The sequence below is a fragment of the Pyrgilauda ruficollis genome, unplaced genomic scaffold (genome assembly GCF_017590135.1).
Source record: "Pyrgilauda ruficollis isolate IOZ18807 unplaced genomic scaffold, ASM1759013v1 scaffold35, whole genome shotgun sequence".
NCBI lineage: Eukaryota > Metazoa > Chordata > Aves > Passeriformes > Passeridae > Pyrgilauda > Pyrgilauda ruficollis.
In genome coordinates, this window is record NW_024524934.1 from 7201241 (window position 1) to 7221306 (window position 20066).

Below are 20066 nucleotides of genomic sequence, written 5' to 3' on the forward strand. Positions count from 1 at the left end.
CTGCTGAGGCAGATAGAATCTCACCTGGGAAAGTCTTGAAGTGCTAATGAAATCTCTGCTGAAGCACTTTAGTTCCTTTTCATCTTTCACTGCTTTTGGTAGAGGATGTGTGTTAATTCTGATACACTGTAGGACTGCTTTCTGTTCTGAATGTGCTGTAGTACATTCTCTGGTTCTGCTTCAGTGTTGTAGTCAGGACTGGCTGTCCCTGTTCTAGGTACTGTACAAGCAGGTTGCAGGTGCTTATGCTCTCCTGTGAAAGTAAATCTTGAGATAAAAGAATTATGGATGAAATTCAGTGCCTTTGTCTTTTCTTTGTCTTGCTGCAGTTTGTTTCTTTCATTTTCCCAGAGCCCTGTAAGCTTTCTGTAAGTCAGAAACAGTATTCAAACTTCTTTGTTTTCCTCATAGTATTGCATAGTGATATTTTGAGGGAATAGCCTCTCAGTAGTAGCCTCTGTGCAGCTTTGTAGGTGCATTTACGAGTTTGTTGTTATTTCTGTTCTCAAAAGTTATCCCTGGGAGAGTTCTTTGCTATGAAAATCATACATCCATAGCTGCTTTTGTTACACTGTGAAGACCTAATTATTTTAAATTGAGGTGGTAGAAATTAGTTTTTCAAGTAACATTCTGCTACCAATTTTAGGAACACCTTCATTTTTTTGGGGGGTGTGAGTGGGTTTCTTGGTTTTTTGGTTTTGGGGTATTTTTAATTTAAGAACATTTTGTAAAAATGTATCCTGCTGCTGTGTGTTAAGGAGAGGTTCTTATTGTGTGTTGCTGGTGTTCTCTTCTTGAAATAGTTTTCTTCCTAATTAGTTTGGAAGGTAGCTTTTTTGAAGTGATGGATTTCAAAAAGTATGCACATATGTGGGGGTGTCATTTTGCTTAGCTCCTCTAACACTTTACCGTAGATACTTTGTGTTGGATTTTCGTAATTTTAAATTCAGTAAGGCAACCCTGCGAAAGTGGGAAAACATCACTGAGTAAAGTTTTTCAAGGTTTTGTATTTAAATGATGTTACATCTCACAAGTAACCATTTAAATACAACACCTGAAAACTTTGCAGGTCATAGCTTGCAGGTCTCATAGCTATGACCTGAAAAGTTGCCTGCTGAGATTGCATAAAAATTGGAGGGGTACTTTTTTCAGTTAATACTGCCTCATCCTTGCTTCAGCCTTGTGACCTTCATTTAGTGTCACTTTATGAAACACTTGCTGCTTAATGAGCTGAGATGTTAATTTTTTTCACTGTGTAAAATAGTATGGTAGCTGGGAAATACTGTACACACAGCTAAAGCCAAATGTAGCTTGGCTGATAAAGACCAGGAGTCAACATGTGGCACCTCACTGGATGGTAAATGTGTATCTCTAGACTCTGTTCTCAGGTCCAGGAGGTCTTTGATGAGGTGCAGGATGAATCTCTTACAGTTCAGGGTTACCTTGCATTCAGACGAATACATTTTTCCATAATAAGTAAACTGGGGAATTTAATGTGGAGAAGTAGGACTATAAAAACCAATTTCTGTCAGTTTGGATTTATTAGTTCTTTTTCACTGCCTGTTGTGTTTCACCTGGCTTGCTCCAGGTACATTTTTGCCTTTTTTTTTTTGTCATCTAATAATGGGAACAGAATTCAGGAGGACCATATCTGTAGAAGACCAGCATGTAACTAATTGGATCAATTAGCTAAAATGCCTTACTTGCAAAATCAAGTGTTCTTAAGGTGTTAGCCTAGTTGTAGGAGCGGTAGAGCTGTATTTTACAGTACTGTTTAAAGTAAATCCTAGCCTACCCGAGACAACTGAGATACCTATCTGTAAGCTGAAGTACAGCTTCCAACTTACATAAATGTCAATGGATAATTTTGTGCTGTTTGTTTGGAGTTCCCTTTGGTAGTAGTCTTTACTACTTCTATTTATTTTTTTTAATAAACTCGGCTTAAAGTATTTAGTCCATGTACTATATTATAGGAGTATGTCTAAGAGCATTTTTGCTTTTGTGCTCTACTTAGCAAGACTTGCCTGAAATAATCAAAAACCCTTTACTAAAAACCTGCTGTAGGAGATCCATTTTTCATGTTATTGTAGTACTTGAAGGTGCTGCTCCTGGAATCTGATCTTGCATATCTGAAAGTAGCAGGGCAAAAATTATACTTTTTTGAAGAAGTGCAGCTGTTTTTTGTTTAGGGTGTGCATGTAGCATGGCTTCTTGTGGCTGTGTTTGAGCACAGAATTGGTTTTGTCACTCTAATGACCTAGGCTGTTAAATTCTTTAATGCATCTAGGTGACTAACTGGATTGAGTAGAAATTTGAAGGTGTGCAATACGTTAATTTTGCAGAAGTTTGTGACCAACTTTGAGAACATTATGAACACACTGAAGAAAGTGTGAAAAAAACGCTTTACTAGGAAGGAAGACCTGCATATGGGAATTGGTGTTGCAGAGCAGATGAACAGCGAAGTTGCTTTTTGATACCTCCATGTGGTTTGATAGAGTCAGTAACTGATGGTACTGGATGAGAAAAAGGGAAGTGAGAATTAAGTTCAGTAGATGTAGTAAGGTTGAAATATCATTCAAACAAAAATCTGTCTTGGTATTTGTAGAGTGTTTGACACAAGCAGTCATCATGTGCTGCTACAGTATAGATACGTGAAATAATTACCTAGATATCTTTGAATTCTTGCTGAAAGTTCTAACCAACTGTCATATCGCTTTGTAAATATTTTCCTGTTGTTCTTTATTTTTTCAGTTTTCTTTCTTAGTTTCATGTTGTCTTTTGTAGCCTAAGGGCATCTATTTATATATAATCTCTCCTTTTATACTCTCTTTGGCTTTGCTTTGTTTGGCTCATGTGGAACATTGTGGATGGTTATGTGAGCAATTGGAGACAGTAACAGTAGAAGGGTAATGGGTGTATGGGGAACAGTACCGAGGTGATGATTAGAAAGCATGGTAGGAAGGGGACTATTAACTAACAGTAAGTTATGTCTGCATCTCCGTTGAAATGTCCAGTTAACTTAAAAATAAATAAAAAAATTTGGCCAGGAGAAGAAGCGGTCTCTGAACACTCATTGAGTTGATGTCCCTTTTCCCAGTTTGTGTGACTGTTTGTGTCAGCTTCATGGTAAACCTGATTGGCTAACTTATTTTCCAAAAGCTGATCTCCAGAGTGAGTTTGTTTTCTTTCAGTTTTTTTCCCAGTATGGCTGTTTGTATCGTTTCATGAGTAGCTGTGACAGCAAAAGAGGGTGAAGCTAGGAGCAGAAAGCAGAATCTGAAACAAAGGAACTGGGAATGCTACTTTGGATCACAGTATAGCTTATGCCATTAATTTTAGTTTAAATACAGCCTTTTGGCTTTTGAAATCTTTCACCAGGAGAAACCTGTTTATTTCCCAGGGAAAATAAACTTCTGGGAACAGTACTTTTATCTTCCATGTCTTGAATTTCTACCCATTCTTATTCATTGATTTGTAAATACAATTAATAAGAATGGGCAAATGATAGTAATACCATGTACTTCTAGACAGTCTTCAGTGCTTTTAGAACAGCTGAGGAAGATGTATACTTAAAATGCAAAATCACAGAATCATAGAATGGTTTGGGTTGGGAGGGACTTTAAAAATCATTCTGTTCCAACCCCACTGCCAAGGGCAGGGACACCTTCCACTAGACCAGGTTGCTCAATGCTCCATCCAGCCTGGCCTGGAACACTCCTGATTTTTATTTTTTTTTAAAGAAGAATGAAAACAAGGACTGGGAGTGGTAAGCCATCCAGAAGAATTGATGAAAACTAAGTTTAGAAAGGCTGTATCCTTTCAGCGGATAGCACTGAGCTTAGACTTCTGTGAGCAGGGTTGTTTAGTCTGTGGTGTGGTGGTGCTGATGCAGATCTTCATGGCCAGGCTTTATAGCACCATGTGTAAGTTCTGCTAAGTGTAGTGCACTAAAATAAAATGTTAGTACAGCAATTCATGCAAGTAATCAGTATGTTTTTAGTAAAGCAGTGTTAATAAGGCGTTAGAGACTTGTTACACTATGGCTGGTTTTTAACACTGGATATACAATCAGTCATCTGTTGTTTTGGCAGTATCTTGTGTAGTATGTGATGAAGTAGGTGGTGAAGTAAAAAAGGAAAAACTATCCAAAACAAAAATACCATGAGAATTAAGTTTCATGACACCTATGCCTGCAGTGGAGCCTGAACTGTTTTAGAGTGTTTGAGTCATAAATGCTTTGTTGTCTTCTAGAGGATGTATGTGTAGCTCTTCAAACACAAACTGTACTTTTATATTACAAGTTGTTTGTGTTGCAATAAGTTGGCTTTTCCTTTAGCATCCAGTATACTCATTTTCTTGTTCAACAGAAGCATTAACCAATAAACAAAACACATGACATTGTCAATTGCTGGTTGGTTTGTATTTGTTTTGTACATTTCTAATGTACATCAAAAATTTTATGCAGTCCTAAGATCTACTTTTATACTTTTAATATATCTTCAGCAGCTATTTGTTACAAGAACAGGCATTTGTTAAAACAACGTGCAAAACTTCACTCAGTCTCTATTTACATATAAGTAGGCCTTGCATTATTAGCAGAGTACTTGTGTATAGGGTAGTATCTGATAAGGTCTGAAGTATCCTTCTTTCATTAGTGTGTTCATTTGAATTGTAGCAGCTGCAAGAAGAGATCAGGTCATGAATCAGCAAGTGTATCTTTTCTTAAACTATAGCAGTAATTAATCTTTTACCTGAATGTATGAGACCAGAGTTTGACAGAAATGAACATTAACTAAATGTGTAATAAGATTGTTTGAGGTTTGTGTTTACCTGGTCACAAATATTGGAACTGTGACAAAGTTTTCTGTCTTTGTTGGTGTATGCTAGAAATTGAAAATTATATAAAAAGAGAGTTAAGATAATATATCTAATTTCTTGGTCTTAGCTGCTTGAAAAATCTTTTACTTCTTTCTTCTGGAGCTCATTCACATAAATATAGTGTATAGATCATAACTTTACTGTAGCCCACATTTACATTATATTATTTTCTTTGCAACTATTCTTTTCTGACAATATGGTCCCCAAAAAGGCTCTAGTCCTTGGGGACAAGTCACAGGATGAAATGGTGAAACCTCAAAGTGGGAGGAATGTCAGTAAATGGGAATTGTTCTAGGAACATCAGAGCAATCACAAGCAAAACGTTACAGGAGTAACAGTTTTGAGCACTATGCAAAATGCCTGATATATTTTTGGTTTTTCTTCTCTGTGCAGAACTGCATTAATCTGAAACCTGGTTTTATCATGTTCAAAATACTGTTTCCTTGGAAATACTCCGTAAAATTAAACCTGTTTTCAATTTGAAATTAAAGACTCAAACTGTCTATGGCATATTTTGAAACATTTAAATAGATTAACATCTCATTTCTTATTGTGATTGTGCAGACAATAAGGAACTTGAATTGGCATATTTCTACAAAATTTTAATGCAGAGTATATTAAAGATAAAGATTAGGTACCTTTTTAATGTGCCTTATTTCTGGCCTCAGTGTCAGCAAAGGCACCATGGAAAACTACAGGAGAACATTATTCAAACTTTTTATGTCATTGCAAGTCAGTTGCGAGGGCCCTATAGAAGTTCATTGAGTCTTTAAATTCCTACAGATGATGCATTTTTTTCTCTTTGTCCTCTTTCCAAGATACTAACATAATGATAAAACAAACTGTACCTGTTATATAGCTTATATATTTTTTCAGTTTTACTTCTACTTTTCATAATAATAAATGCATTCAAAACATTAGGGTGTTTTCAGTTGCCTTATTTATGGCTGTAAACATCTGTTAGTGCTTTGTCTTAGGTTCCCTACAGATATTATGGTAACTTAAGTTTTAATTCTGTATGGTTGAAGTTGCTTCCTTTAAATGGATAGCATGTAGAGAATAAGGTACCACGTTGATTACTTACTTTTTGCAACTCCAAAAGAGTTGTTTGTTGAAGCATCATGTAGCAGTTCCCCAGGTTATAATGTCTTCGGTAGCATATGTAGGCACAATGGAAGTCAGAAGAAATTTGACTCTTTGCAGATAGCAGGTGACATTTCTGTAGTAGGGAGGCTATCACATACTATTATGTAAATATTTGCTAAATTATTTTGATTGTCTTTATAAATACAGTATGGAATTTTTGGAGATTTTTTTTCCTAGAGAAGTGATTATTTAGTACTTGAATTTATCTTCAGTCTTTCTGAGGTGTCTGTGGTTTGGTATAGTTTTTGAGATTGCTCTTTATGGAGTGAGCAGGATAGGATATATTAATCTGACTTCTGATATTTGTCAGCTTTCATATTGAGAGATCTTCCATATACCTTCAACATAGTGGCTACAAGATCAAATGGAAGACTTATAAATAAAAATCAGAGTTGTGTCTCTTTCTGGGTTTTGTTAATTTCTTGCTCTTTTAGCATCTGCAGTTCTGTACCATCTCTTACTGCTGTTTTTCCCTTCTATTTGGCTCTGGCTCTTTTTATTTCTCACAATTAGTCTATTCAGGCATCCAAGTAGAAACTTTAGGCTCCAGCAAAAATGTAAATTTAGTTCTTTGACTAGGAAGATACTTGAGGAGAAAATAGTTACTGTGAGCTTTCTACTTAAACATTTCTCTGCAGAGAAGCCTAGGCTTTTCAGTATGTGTTACAGGAAAAAAGTAGGTATCATAATGCCTCTTTTTTGACATTTTCTCTTCTGCTTTGTGGTAAAAAAAATGAATCTTCAGCAAATTTTTAATTCTGTAGTTTTGTGGTGTTCCTAAAGTTTCTATATGACTTGTGAAATGTAAACTAGAAAATGTGCTGACACACTAAAATGGTAAACTATATCTTAATTGAACTGGACTGCAACAAGAATAAATACAATTTGAAGTGAAAAGAAACCAAGACTTTTTAAAATACTCTTGCTTTCTTGGTCCTTAATACCAATTTGGCTGTACTTTAAATTGTTTTCCAGCTATAGTCTATTATTTCAGACTCTCATGGGTTGATTTCATGTCTTCCATAAGTGGTTGTTCGTTGTTTTATGAGATCCTGTAAGAGTTGAGCATGTTAATGAGGTGATGAGTAGCAGCCAGTGGGACTGAAATTGCTCAGAAAGAGGGGCTGCTTAATAAAACAGGCACCAGGCCACTTTGTGCCATTTGCCTGGAGAAATGATCCTCCCGCTGCAAAGGCCAGGATGTGTCTGGGTGGGGAGCTGAGGTGGAGGGACAGTCCTCAGGTACTGAGGGAGGCAGCATCAGAACCACACCATTGTTCACCCTCTCTGGTCTCTGAAGCCATGCTGTGTCAGGTCCATTTTTGGAAGGTGCTACAGAATGGACTGAGGGTGCTGCTTCGTGGTGCTGACACCTCCACTTCCCAAGGACAGCTCTTATGGCTGACACAGCTGCAGACAGGAAGAACAGGAAGGTCCACTTTGGTCTCCTAGACCAAACCTATTAATGTGACAGGACAGCAAGTGCATCATGAGCTGACTTAGAATATTCTGGGCCTGCATTGTACCTGGGCTGCTCGCTGTGATGCCCATCATTTTTGTCATAAACTAAGGGAGGAAAACTTAAATACATAGCTCTGCCACTCTTCTTCTTATCCTGACATGCATGAAATGTGAATTTTAAGCAGCAAACAGGAGGACAGTTTATGTACTTCCTTCCACTGAAGCAAGTCTTTGCAAGCCCTGACTCTTGACCTAAAATAGGGTTAAGTGTCTTAAAAAAAAACAAACAAACAAGTCTGTTACAGGTGTGAGGAAAAGGTAAGAAAGTTGCATGTAGTGGTTTGGGATAGATACAACTCCTGTTAATAAATTCTTGAGCATTTAAAGCCTGTCTCTCATGGTACTATTTTCCCCCTCAATTTATAGTGTACTAACCTAGTTGAACATGAAATTACCTATCTATCAACTCTAAAAAAGAAGAAATTAGCTTAATTGATGAGCCTTTAATTTCGCTCACTTCAAACCATGAGTTGTAGACATTCCTTTTGCCTTGTGAAAGATGTCTATAGTAAATTCATTAGTTGCAATGTTTTTATCTAACTTCAGTTTCTATTAATAGCATGTCTCCTTCACAAAATGGTGTTAACATTTCAAGTAGCTGTAAGTGAATCCCTGGGAAAAATACATTAGTGTTAACATCCATCTTCTTCCTGAGATGGTGTTAGTGCCTAGTGCTTTCCAGTCACTATCAGTGGGTAAAGATTCCTTGTTCCCAGCTGTATTAAATACAGTTTGTCTGTGTTTACAGCTGTTACTGAGGAGGGTTGGAAGTTAGGATATCTGAGGAAGAAAACAGTGGTGATATCAAAATGTTGCCTAGACAATGATCTTCTATCTAATATTTTGAATTTTTGTGTAACCTTAGTGTTGTTGCTATAAAAATACTGAAACAAAACCTTGATTGCATTTTAAATCTGACTTGCAGTCAAAGGCTTTTTGCAGTCAGTGGCATTCAAGTCATCTAAAATTGTTTTAAAAAGTAAACATCCTTTCTTTAATGAACAAGAGATTTTCAGTCTTCACATGAGTGTCCTTCATGTATCAGACCTCAGACTATGCTAATAACAGCTCTGCCTTTATTATTTAAGACAAAATCAAGGGCTTTCCACTTGTTGCTTTCATTTATAATTGTTTTGTTGAATCTGCTGCTGCAGTGGTGCCTCAGTAATGTATTCAGCAATGCAGCAAAGACTAATCCTTTTGTTTGTTGCCCTTTGCTTCAGCTCTTCAGTATTTTTAAATGCAATATCTGCTGTATATGGTTCTGAGGTTGCATTTCATGCTGGTATGTTTGAAAGAGAGGAAGATGGTATTATTATACATTAGAAATTATCAGAGGAGGGCTTTTTAAGTATGAAACATGGAATCAGGTAAGGTAACTGTTAGAAGTGATCCATAGAAAAAGCAGAAACCCCCGTACACAATTAAGCATATCACTTCTGAGATGTTCTGCTCAGTTTCATTTTGTGTCAAAAGCATTTTAAATAGCAGAATAACCTGCACTTCCAAGTGGAACAGTTGCTTTAAAATTTCATTTTATGAGATGGGAATACAAAGGTCATGTTTGTTGACTTAAACTTTCCAGATTGCCACAGGTGAATATTTTGTTTTCATACAGTTTATTATTTCACAGCAAATTCTTGTTAACTGATGTGAACTAGTGTCAAAATACTTTGAATGATTTGATAACAAGTAAATGTAGGTTTAGCTGATTTTTGGATGCGTGCTTTAGTTGTTGGAGGGGTGTTGCTTTATTTTGGGCAAGAGACAATGGTGAAAGCCTAGCATTTCATTTTGCTGTTTCTCTTTTTGTATTCTTGTAGTCTTGGTAATGACATTAGTTTTGCTTAAGAAACAAGCAAAATTGATTTTGCTAACTTCTAGTAGTGTTATTTAGAGATGAGGAAATTCTTCATTTCAGCTTTCTGATATTTGCTATTAAATTGTTAACAATTGTACTGGACACTGACTTCATTAAAACCACCTTTTTGTAAAGCTGGCTTTTCGACTTTATTTCAGATTACTGGTTAGTGTAGTACAAATATTTTCCCCTTTTTAGTTTGCCACCAGATTGCAAGCAGCTGAGTGCTATTGCTGGTAAATTTCTCAAGTTAACATTCTGCTCTACAATCCAGGCCTTTAATGTTTCAGTGTGATCTTTTCATAAGTGCTGTGCAAGGTTGCATTTTTGCTGCTAAAGTAATGCAATGTTGCATATATTTTACAAAATTACTCATTCCAGTTTGTCTGCAAAACATAATTTGGTGTGTTGAAGATGATGAAATTGATATGTGTATGACTGTACCCCTACTTTCAAAATAAGCTGTGACCTTTGGCTTTCTTTGTTCATGCTTTAAACATTGTAGCTAATAGCATTATTCTCTATCAACAACCCAGGATGCCAAAAAGAAAATAAAGTTGTCCTTACCTCCTGCAGAGACAGGATCTGTCCATATTAAACCATATATGCTGAGAATCCCGTGTTCTTATGCCACTATTAAATAACCTCTCAGTAGCTTAATTGGTCGATGATTAGTTAGCATAGTGTTTTTTGGCAATGTTGCACATACATAAGTATTTTTGTAAGAGACAGATGCATTTCTTTTGTTCTTTCATTTTTAGTTACATGGGAATTGGGCTTTCGGCGCAGGGTGTGAACATGAACAGACTACCAGGTATGTTTCAGTTGCTTTACACTGGTTTTTAAAATATGCTTCAGCTTTGGTAAGCAATAGAGTATAGCATGACACCTCTGTGTTTTATCTGTTACTGGAGTTATGTAACACTTACAGCTGAAAAGTTTAACTTTTACTCTACATTTACTTCTGTACTACTTCTGTCAGCTCTTACTGTTATTTTTAAAATTGTGCAGATACTTTTTAGGAAACAAATACAGTATAGATTTCCATGCTCTGTATGCTGGATTTCTAGCAATAAAAATGAGCTACTATGAGAAAAACTTTCTTTTGTCACTTTCTGTACCTTTACCTTTCCAGCCTTCATAGTAAGAGTGTGTAGCCTGATTTTTAGTTTTGACTGTTCCATTGACCTGCATAGTCAGGGACACTGTCTAGTTAACAATTGTCTGTAGTATCTCTGAATTTGTGTGTGTATACATAAAAGACTGGGTTTTTAACAGACCTTTAAATGTGTAAAAAATATCCAACCAACTGAGGATCTTGAAATTACCAAAATACAAAACCATGTTGAATTGACCTTCAAGTATCTGCATTTCATTACTTTTGAGTTTTATCTTTCTTACCCAAATGCTCTGGTAGAGATTCATATGATGACTGCAAGTCCCTATTACACTGTGAGCCCACCTAAGGCTCATGAATTATTAGTGGGTGGCATTAAATTTAAGTATGATTTAGGATGCTATAATTATCAAATATACTACTAATCAATGTAACTGCAATAATTTGGGGTTGTCTTTCATTTACTGAGAGATGCTTAATATGGAACCAGCTGAAGCTACTGATGATAAGGATTAAGGGTCTAAGTGTGGAAAATACTTCCAAATTAACCTGCTAGGCAGCAGCTTGACAGAAGAGGTTCAGTATTGACTTGCAGAGAGTGTAGATAGTTATTTGTAAAAGAGCACAAACCAAGATTGCTTGTTGTGAATTTCATTGAACAGTATGAAGCTTCTTAAAGATTCTACAGCTTTTTCACCTGAAAAATCAGCACCATATTTGCATGCATAATGATTTGCTCTTGGCTGTGATTTTCACCTGTATTGCTAATTTTTTTCCTTTTATTGAAAATTTATTTTTATTTTCAGGGACAGCATAGCTAGTTACACTTTTGTCTGGAGATTCTGTTATTATGCAGAGGCTGCTTGCTGCTGAATAGTCATTGATAATAATCAGGACTAGAAATATGTTTCCCCAGAGATGCCTGTTTGGTTTGTAGCCAGGAAGAATCTGATTATGACATATGGTAGCAATAGTTCTGCAAAATGAAAGGGAGAACAGGAGAATCTTCACTGCTTTACTGGGACATGTCAGATCTGTATGTAGCTTTTTGAATTTCAGCATTGTAGCTGATTATATTTTTGGTGTTGGTAATATTGTATGTTTGCATAAAGAGAAATATGTGTTATCTGATTTTGCATTACCTGTTATATACTACAAATGCAGTTACTTATTCAGCCGTTTTGATAAAAGAAGTTGTCATTTTAAAGATTACATAGTGGCTTTCCTAGGTAAGAAATATTAGAAAGCAGAAAGCTGAGCATAATAATTAACTGTATTAACCTGGCTAGAATATACCAACTTAGCACAGTCTTCAATTTATTTAATAATAAAGAAAATTAATAAATTTCAAATGTTTTTGTTCTCTAGGCTGGGATAAACATTCATATGGTTACCATGGAGATGATGGACATTCATTCTGTTCCTCTGGAACGGGACAACCTTACGGCCCAACGTTTACTACGGGCGATGTCATTGGTTGTTGTGTCAACCTTATCAATAACACCTGCTTCTACACCAAGAATGGACACAGCCTGGGTACGGAGCAATGCTGCCTTTCATGGCAGCACTATATCTTTAAGTCTGTTGTGAATAGGAAGCCCTCTTCACATTAGGAGCACAGAGTTTGAATAGTTCTTTTGATAGTTTGATAGCCTATAAAGTAGTTCAAGAACTGGGAAAAATAATTCTTCTGTGCCATTAGCACTAAGATTACTTGTGAATTTTGGAGGATTCATCTTGCGGCATCTCATTCCACAGGATCTGCATTAATGAACTCCATTAGTAAATCCACAAATAGTGCTTAATGGTCATAAAGTAATAGATAATAAGAGAACTGAAAATAAGGAGAATGGATATAGCTAAAATTTCTTGCTGCTGTAGGGGGAACACCCAGCCTTCACTAAAACCTTATATTGGATGCATGTTATTTTGAGCATATGTTGGAGAACAGTGTCTTTTGGATTCCCAGTCTGGAGTCATTCATAGTTGGGCTAAAGCCATAAATTATAAAAGTTGAGCTAAAATTAAGTCCATTAAACTCATACAGTAAATTGTAGTATTAGGCAACACTGTGAGATAATTTTTGAATTTGAAGATGTGAGGAGTGGGTGGAGTTAAAAATTTTTATGGAATATCTATTTCAGTTACTTAATGTAATTTAATGAGCCAAGATACAGAGGGTAAAGAAAGAAGAGAAAAAATTACTTCCTGCATTAAGAAAGGAGTGGGGGCTCAGGAAGAGATCTTGGAATTGTGCTGAGGGGAGCAGGAACTTTGAACAGATGAAGCTCAAAGAAGAACAAGGTTCCTGTGATGGGTAGAAATGTGATAAGGAAAGGAGAGGGTAGCATGAAATTAAGTAAGAAATTATTGAGATAGGTGGCCTTGAAGTTGCTGTTCTATTTTCTTACATTGGCAAACACAAAGTAGGTCTGGAAAAAGGGGGAAGGATGTGGTTTAAATTCTTTTCTAGCCTCCCTGAACATGACTGACAGTTTGTTTGCTCAGGCCGTATGCAAACACATCTGACTTAGGAGTTTTCCTGCTTCTACTCATAGCAGGGCTTTTGAGTATCCTCCTGAGGTCAATTCCATTTAATCACTTCTGTGATTATATTCTTTCATGATTTAATGTTCCTTCTAAATTGAATGAGTCTGTATACCTTGAGACCTAGGGCAGTGGGACACTTGAACCATGCACTGTGTAGTTGTTTCTTTTGGCATCCTGTTGCAGGATAGGTCCAAGTGGAAGATAACGGGCTTGTGTTTGCCCTAATCTTTTACTGGGTTAAAGCTGAGAAAAGCAGTCTTACCTTATTCCCTTTTTGAAACATTCACAATGTGCCTGCAGGGAAGTTGGATCACGTGATCAACTAAAGAGACATGAGTATTCTCACTTATGGTCACCTGAAAGTGTGAGTGAGCTAGAGCAAGGCAAGAGCAGAACCCTCCTTTTCAGTGGAAAACATAAAGCAGACTGGATTAGGCCAACTGTGAAACAACAGTGTAAAAGATTAAAATCTGTTTTTAGAGGAGACCAGAATGGCATAGGTGAGGGGAGGCTAATAAAATGTCATCTGTCATAGACTGAGTCTGACAAACACTTTATGGATTTCAGAAGGAAACCTGACAGCTGTTCTGCTGTCATGGACTTTTCTAGCTTTAGCTTCTGACATAAGAAAATTGATTCTGTGTTGAGTGGAGAAAGAAATCAGAAATTTTGTCTGTCTCACTGAGTTGTTGCAGTTGCTAGTTGTCCAGAATTCCTGTACGTTCATGACTTGGAGGACATTTGTGTTTCTTCTCTGGGCCCACATACTTGGTCTAGAATATAGGAAGTCTTTGACTCAGCCTGGGATTTGATGCTGCAGAAAGGGCTAAGCTATTGTCATGCAAGTGTGAAATCCTGGGTTGACAAGAATCCCAAACAAATCCCCCGCCCCAAGACCCCAGCACCTACATATCACTTAGTCATCATTTATTTGTCATACCTACAGCCTCCATTTTGGAAAATGCCAAGTTGGATGTCAAAATTGCTAAATAGAAAAAATGATATAGCTTAGAAAAAGATAGAGTAAGAGCAGGGAATAAATAAAATTGTAGCTTTGAGATGTGATGGGAGGAAACAGATTCTCACTCAGTGTGCCATTCTTCTGTCTCAGAAGATGTGGGTAAGAAATTCAGATGCTCTTGAGGTTTGATATCCTGGTGAAGAGTAGAGATTGAAAACAGGGATGGAATTTAGGACAAAGGTTAAAAGCTTTTTTTTCATCTTAAGTTTGAAAAGGTGGTGGTACAAAATAAATTGAAAGTTGAAGGGATAAGTGGGTTTGAATAATTCAGCATTAAAAAAAAATACTTGCAACAATAAAGGAAATTCTGAAATACTGCTATTATTTGGCTGTCAGAAGGAGATTACTGACAGATTGGGTTTTTTTTAACTGAAAGCTGCCCACCCCGTGAAATTGCCTGAAGTTCCTGAAGTGTATAGAGGTCATGTTTTTCTCTAATCCTGAGACAGCAAAATCACTCCCTTGGTTCTACGGGTAGATGGATGTTTGTAATTATGTAACAAGATATTAAGCTGTAGTGTTTGAAAACCAAAGCATGAGGCATGGATTAGAGTGAAACATTTGCAGGCTGGTTTGGAGTATTACAGACATGTGCTGCTTGTGTAAAGATTGTGAGTGAGTATGAAGAAAAGTAATAGCAAACCAGAAAAGACACCATTAAATCTTGATGCAGCATCATGACATGCAAGTGAAAAAGTATTTTCAGATATCCTTACCTTTCTTCTCTAAATTTAGTATGTAGCTAGAACTTTCAGACTTTCTAATCTGCCTGTCTGTATGATTTGCTAAGTCTTATGACCTATTTTGAAAAAATTAAGGGCAATTTAAGTATTTTTGAATGATGATTACTTTTTGCCAAATACCGCCATTTATTTTTAAAAAAATATGAATTGTGCATAAGCGTTGTGGATTTCACCATACTTAGCTTATTTGTGAGATGTTTGAGTGAGATTTCTGAACAGATGATGATACATTTAAGAAAGTAAAGCTAGAATCCAGACACATGGAAATTAATCTTAATTTTCTCTTTATTGCAGGCATCGCTTTCACAGATTTACCGGTAAGATAAGTGCATTTTCAGACAGTTTTCCTTTGTGTCTTTAAACAGATGTTTCAGATCAGACTAGCATTTACCCTATGTTTGTTGGAATCACAATGATAATCTTTGTAGCCAATTTAATATTAGATATTTCTCGTAATGATTTCAGTGGTGAATTTTTAACTGAAGGCGAAAGTGTTTTGGTTTTACACTGATCCTTACAAGAGGTTTTCCTTTTCAGGTTTTTTTTTAGCAGAATAATAATACATGCAAATAGCTATTACATGCTTTGGCACATTCAAGCCTTACATACAGAATCAGAGCTGTATTAAAAACCAATGTCTGCTTGAGATATTGTCACTGTAACTCATTCCTGATGCCTGATTTTCACAATTTTTGCTTCACAGAATCAAATGTATTTGATATATCAAGTACATATGATACACATTTGTATATCAAATTTCTTTTTTTAAAAGCTGCACATATCTGAAGTCTTGTACCTTTTGAGTGAATTAAAATGTGCTTTCCTTAAAACTGGCATCTGTTCCCTATACTACTGATAGAGGCATGATACTGCACTTACTTTGGTTTTCTTCTCATCCACTTCATTTCTGATTTAATCTGTTTAAGGTGCAGTGTGTGATGCACGTCCATCTGGCCAGCTACTCCCTTTGTGTGGCCTTAAGAGGCAAGGACAGATATTAAGGAAAAATGAAGTCAGTAACCCAAGGAGCCTCTTAGTCCTACCACAGGGTTGAGTGTTTTGTGTAGGAAACCACTGCCACTGTCCTGGATCTTGAGGATGCTAGCAGGACTCCTTGCTAGCACATGGTGCCAGCTCAGGAAAACTGACACTATAATCTGAATTATGAAGCTGAACCCCTTTTTAGAATCAATGGTTTCCATCTCGTTAAAAGATTTGAGACTTGTGGTTTGTTGATTATTTTAGACTACGTAACAGTATGAGCATGTTTATTTAAAAAAGCAAATGGTGTATTTGTGAAAATAGAGGCAAGATTGGCTTGGGCGTGGTTTGAGAAACCAGAGTATTTTTCATTTCACTGGGTTCTCTGGGCTCCAGAGTTCCTACTGACCTGCATGTTGATAACTTCTTACTGATAGCTTTATTTAGCATAATAGTTCCATAGATCAACATCCTATTATACCATACCACCATTGTCTGCAGTGTAATTATGATGTGGGTATATTTACTAAGTAAACTTAAAAAAAGAATTTAAACTATCTCCCCCCACACACACACAGAAGACCCTAGTAATAAAACCCCATTCACGCAATTGATTGCCTTGCCATTGCTGAGATGCTCATTACATTTAAGAAAATTGCCTTTATCCCAACAGGCAGATTTACCTTTCTCATATTTGGCATATTTTAAATTTGCATGAAGACCTAATTTCTAAGCAGAAAATAAAACTGAGACAACAATAAATGCTGTTAAAGTATTTTCCTAGATACAAGTCCAGGAATTCATTAAAACATCAATGCATTGTTACAGTTTTTGTTAGTCACTACAATTGGACTTTAAGGCTATTGAGTTGTCTATCCTGTCATTTCTTAACACTAAAATTCAGTGATGTTTTAAGTATTTCACCCTAAAAGGAAAATGGCCCACTTTGTAAGTTTATTTTTTTCTGTTCTCTTTTTAAAGGAAAAAAACAGGTCTTTAAAAATCATCAAAAATTGTTACTTAATATTTTGTGAAATCTAGCCCAAAAGTTGTAACATGTAACAGTTTAAAAGGTGTATTTTCTGGCTAGAATGTCAGTAAGATTTTCTTCTTCTGAATAAAAAGAAACTATGGGTACTGGGAGTAAAATTAGTCAGTCCTTGTGTTGCTGTATTGACAGAAGCTGCTTTTGCTGCTGGAACACACTACTAGAAGCAGAGAGGTTATTACTAGAGGTGAAAAAAAAAGCCAGACCCACAAGAGTGGGGATTCTAGGGCAAGTGTCAAAAACTAACTAGAATATTTCTTGCAGCCAAACTTGTACCCTACAGTAGGTCTTCAAACACCAGGAGAGGTTGTGGATGCTAATTTTGGACAACACCCATTTGTATTTGATATTGAAGACTATATGCGAGAGTGGAGAACCAAAATTCAAGCACAGATTGACAGATTTCCAATAGGAGATCGGGAAGGAGAGTGGCAAACAATGATTCAGAAGTAAGACTTGTAATATTATTAATTTTTTTTAAAGTTGTTAGTTGCATGATTTCAGAGATCTTTAAAACATTATATCTATTGTCTTGTGCAAAAAGGTGATAGATGCTATTAAAAAATAGTGCAAGTAATTTTGTTACCAAGTTTGATAATAGTGTAGAAAGGGACTATGAACAGATTTTGTGGCAGAGTTGTCTGTGTCATTAATAATTTGGACTTTATAATGATGAGTGTAAGACTTCTGTTCTAATTTGACTTCTCTAATACGGACTGGGGATTTTGTAGGAAAGTCGCCGTGGTTGTAATGGGCAGCTTTAATATTCTGGGCTCTGGAAGTTTCCCTTTGCATTCTCAGCTTCAGCATGCCAGGTTAAGTTATGTCTCATTACTGTTTTGTGGAAAAATGGTGGTTCTCACTTTGCATTTTTTATTTTTTCGGTGAAAACAAAAACTTATTGTGCAGTAATCTCACTTCAGTGGGTGTAATGAGATAAAACCCCTCCAGTTTAATTAGCAGTTAGTATTTGAACTGATCCTGCCTTTGGGTCATGAATAATTGTTACTAAAATTCATCATAATAAAGTTATGCATTTATTATTTTTAAAAATTATTTTTCTGTACAGTGTTTTGAAGAATATACTGACTCTTAACTGAATTGCTTTTGTCTGACTTGTACAGAAGTCTCTGCATTTCAAGCTGAATTTTTCAATTCAGTCAGCTTATTTTATCAAAGGGTTTTTACATCCAGGAGTTCTTGGTTTCTTACCTGTATTTAATGAGTATTTCTGAGTTCTGTTTTTGTTTATTTTTAGAATGGTATCATCTTACTTAGTTCACCATGGATACTGTGCAACAGCAGAGGCATTCGCCAGATCCACGGACCAGACTGTGCTAGAAGAATTAGCTTCCATTAAGAACAGACAAAGTAAGGCTGGAAAGCATGTTGCATCCCTTTTTTTCCTCCCTTAAACACATACTACATAAAGCTTTCTCTTAAGCAGCGTTGTAGAATTTGCTTGCAGCACTACTCAATAGCACAGTTCTTTGCTGTCATCTAATGTTACACATGTATGAGCAGCTGGTATGAAAAATCGCACAGTAATACTTTGTAACTTGTTTGATGTAGCAGAATGTGGTAAATTATCTGTTGTCTTTTCTCTTGAATGGAAAGTTGTGATATGTCTGAAACAAGTGTGTGTAGTGTCTCTGAGTGCTTGTGAGAGCTAATGGTTAGTCACAAACAGGAATATAAAACTTAGTCATGACAAACATATTATTATCTGAACTGTGAAAAGGGATTGAGTTTAGAGACTGTTTTATAAATTAAATGAAACTTGAGTTTTCCTGCTTACAGATGTGAGGGGAAGAGGACAAGGACAACTAACAGCAGTTCAGTTCTAACTTGCTATGCCAGTGCTGTTTGACAGCCTGATGGAACAGTGCCTTCCCCTTCCATTTAAATCCCTGCTCTGTGACTGTCAGCATGTGACCATTTGTGTTACTGTATGACATACCACATGGGGAAACTGCTTTGGTTGTAAAACAACACATTTGTTGGGGTTTTTTTCATTTGGATCAGTTTCTCTCTTGGTGAAGAGAACTGGGAGGCTGTTTGCACCTTGAGCCAAGTTACAGCCACAGAAGCATCAACTAAAGCAGGGACATTTGTGAAAGATTTTACTCAACTGTAGTTTGATTAGAAGTATGTGTTGTAGGTGAAAGAGACTGAATTTTTGTTTTTCTTAGTCAAAATTGAACCTGTAGGAGTGCGATGCAATTTGGATGTTCTTGAGTGACAGTAATTTGAAATGTGCTTATTTATAAAGTTGTGAAAATGAGAAATAAATCACAGAAGAGTGTCTGCAGTCTTATTCTAGCTCTAAATGCATAGTCTAACTACAAAGCAGTTGGATGCTGGCAATAAATAAAAATACCGAGTTTTCATTTAGATACATGTAGGTGGAGTGCAGGTCTTAAATTTTCCTGCTAACATTTTAAGGAAACACGATCTTTCTTTACACTGTTTTTTTTCTAAAAGGAAAAGAATCTTGTTGATTGATGGTTGCAGTAGCTTTTAATCGTTAATGTGCGTGTATTAATCCATGAGCTGTCCATTTAACTGATGTTGGTTTTGCTGAACAGAAGTTCAGAAATTGGTTTGGCAGGATGAATGGAGAACCCATTGAAACAACATAACAGCTGTATCCAAGTTTACTAGAAAAAAATCCTAATCTCTTATTTGTTTTTTGGTGAACAGGAATTCAGAAATTGGTTTTAGCAGGAAGAATGGGAGAAGCCATTGAAACAACACAACAGTTGTATCCAAGTTTACTAGAAAGAAATCCTAATCTCTTATTTGCATTAAAGTGAGTCTTCAAATTATACAGATGTGTGTTTATAGATGGCACAGTACCTTCTGAGACAAGACAGTTACTCATTTAAAGCTTTCACAGAAATTTATACAAAGTTAAGCAGCGCTTTTTAGAAAATGTGTGTATTTCACTTTTTTATGCTCTTCTTATTTGCTACATGTTTAACTAGGTTTTGTCATCGAGGTCCTGGTTTGCAGCATAATTCACATCTCCCTGTAGACTTGTTCTCTAGAACTAAGTTCTGTAGTTCTTTGTAATGAATTTTAGTCCCATTTGGGTGTCAAATAAAACTTAAAATGGAAACTGATACAGTAGCACGTTCAAGAAGGTTAAGAATCCTTATGGCATAAGTTAGTCTGTTCCTCCAAAGGGGTGACTAACT

General features: G+C 36.2%; 1 protein-coding gene across 5 annotated transcripts in view; it reads left to right on the forward strand.

Annotated features, from left to right (window-relative positions):
• Positions 1–20066, forward strand: part of RANBP9 (RAN binding protein 9) — a 38908-nt gene that overhangs the window by 9684 nt on the left and 9158 nt on the right. For all 5 annotated transcript variants that reach the window (XM_041475468.1, XM_041475469.1, XM_041475470.1 and 2 more), the window contains exons 3-8: positions 10168–10220; positions 11892–12059; positions 15132–15154; positions 17131–17315; positions 18125–18237; positions 19570–19678. In XM_041475468.1, coding sequence (XP_041331402.1) covers positions 10168–10220; positions 11892–12059; positions 15132–15154; positions 17131–17315; positions 18125–18237; positions 19570–19678 — 651 coding nt within the window. The remainder of the gene's footprint in view (positions 1–10167; positions 10221–11891; positions 12060–15131; positions 15155–17130; positions 17316–18124; positions 18238–19569; positions 19679–20066) is intronic.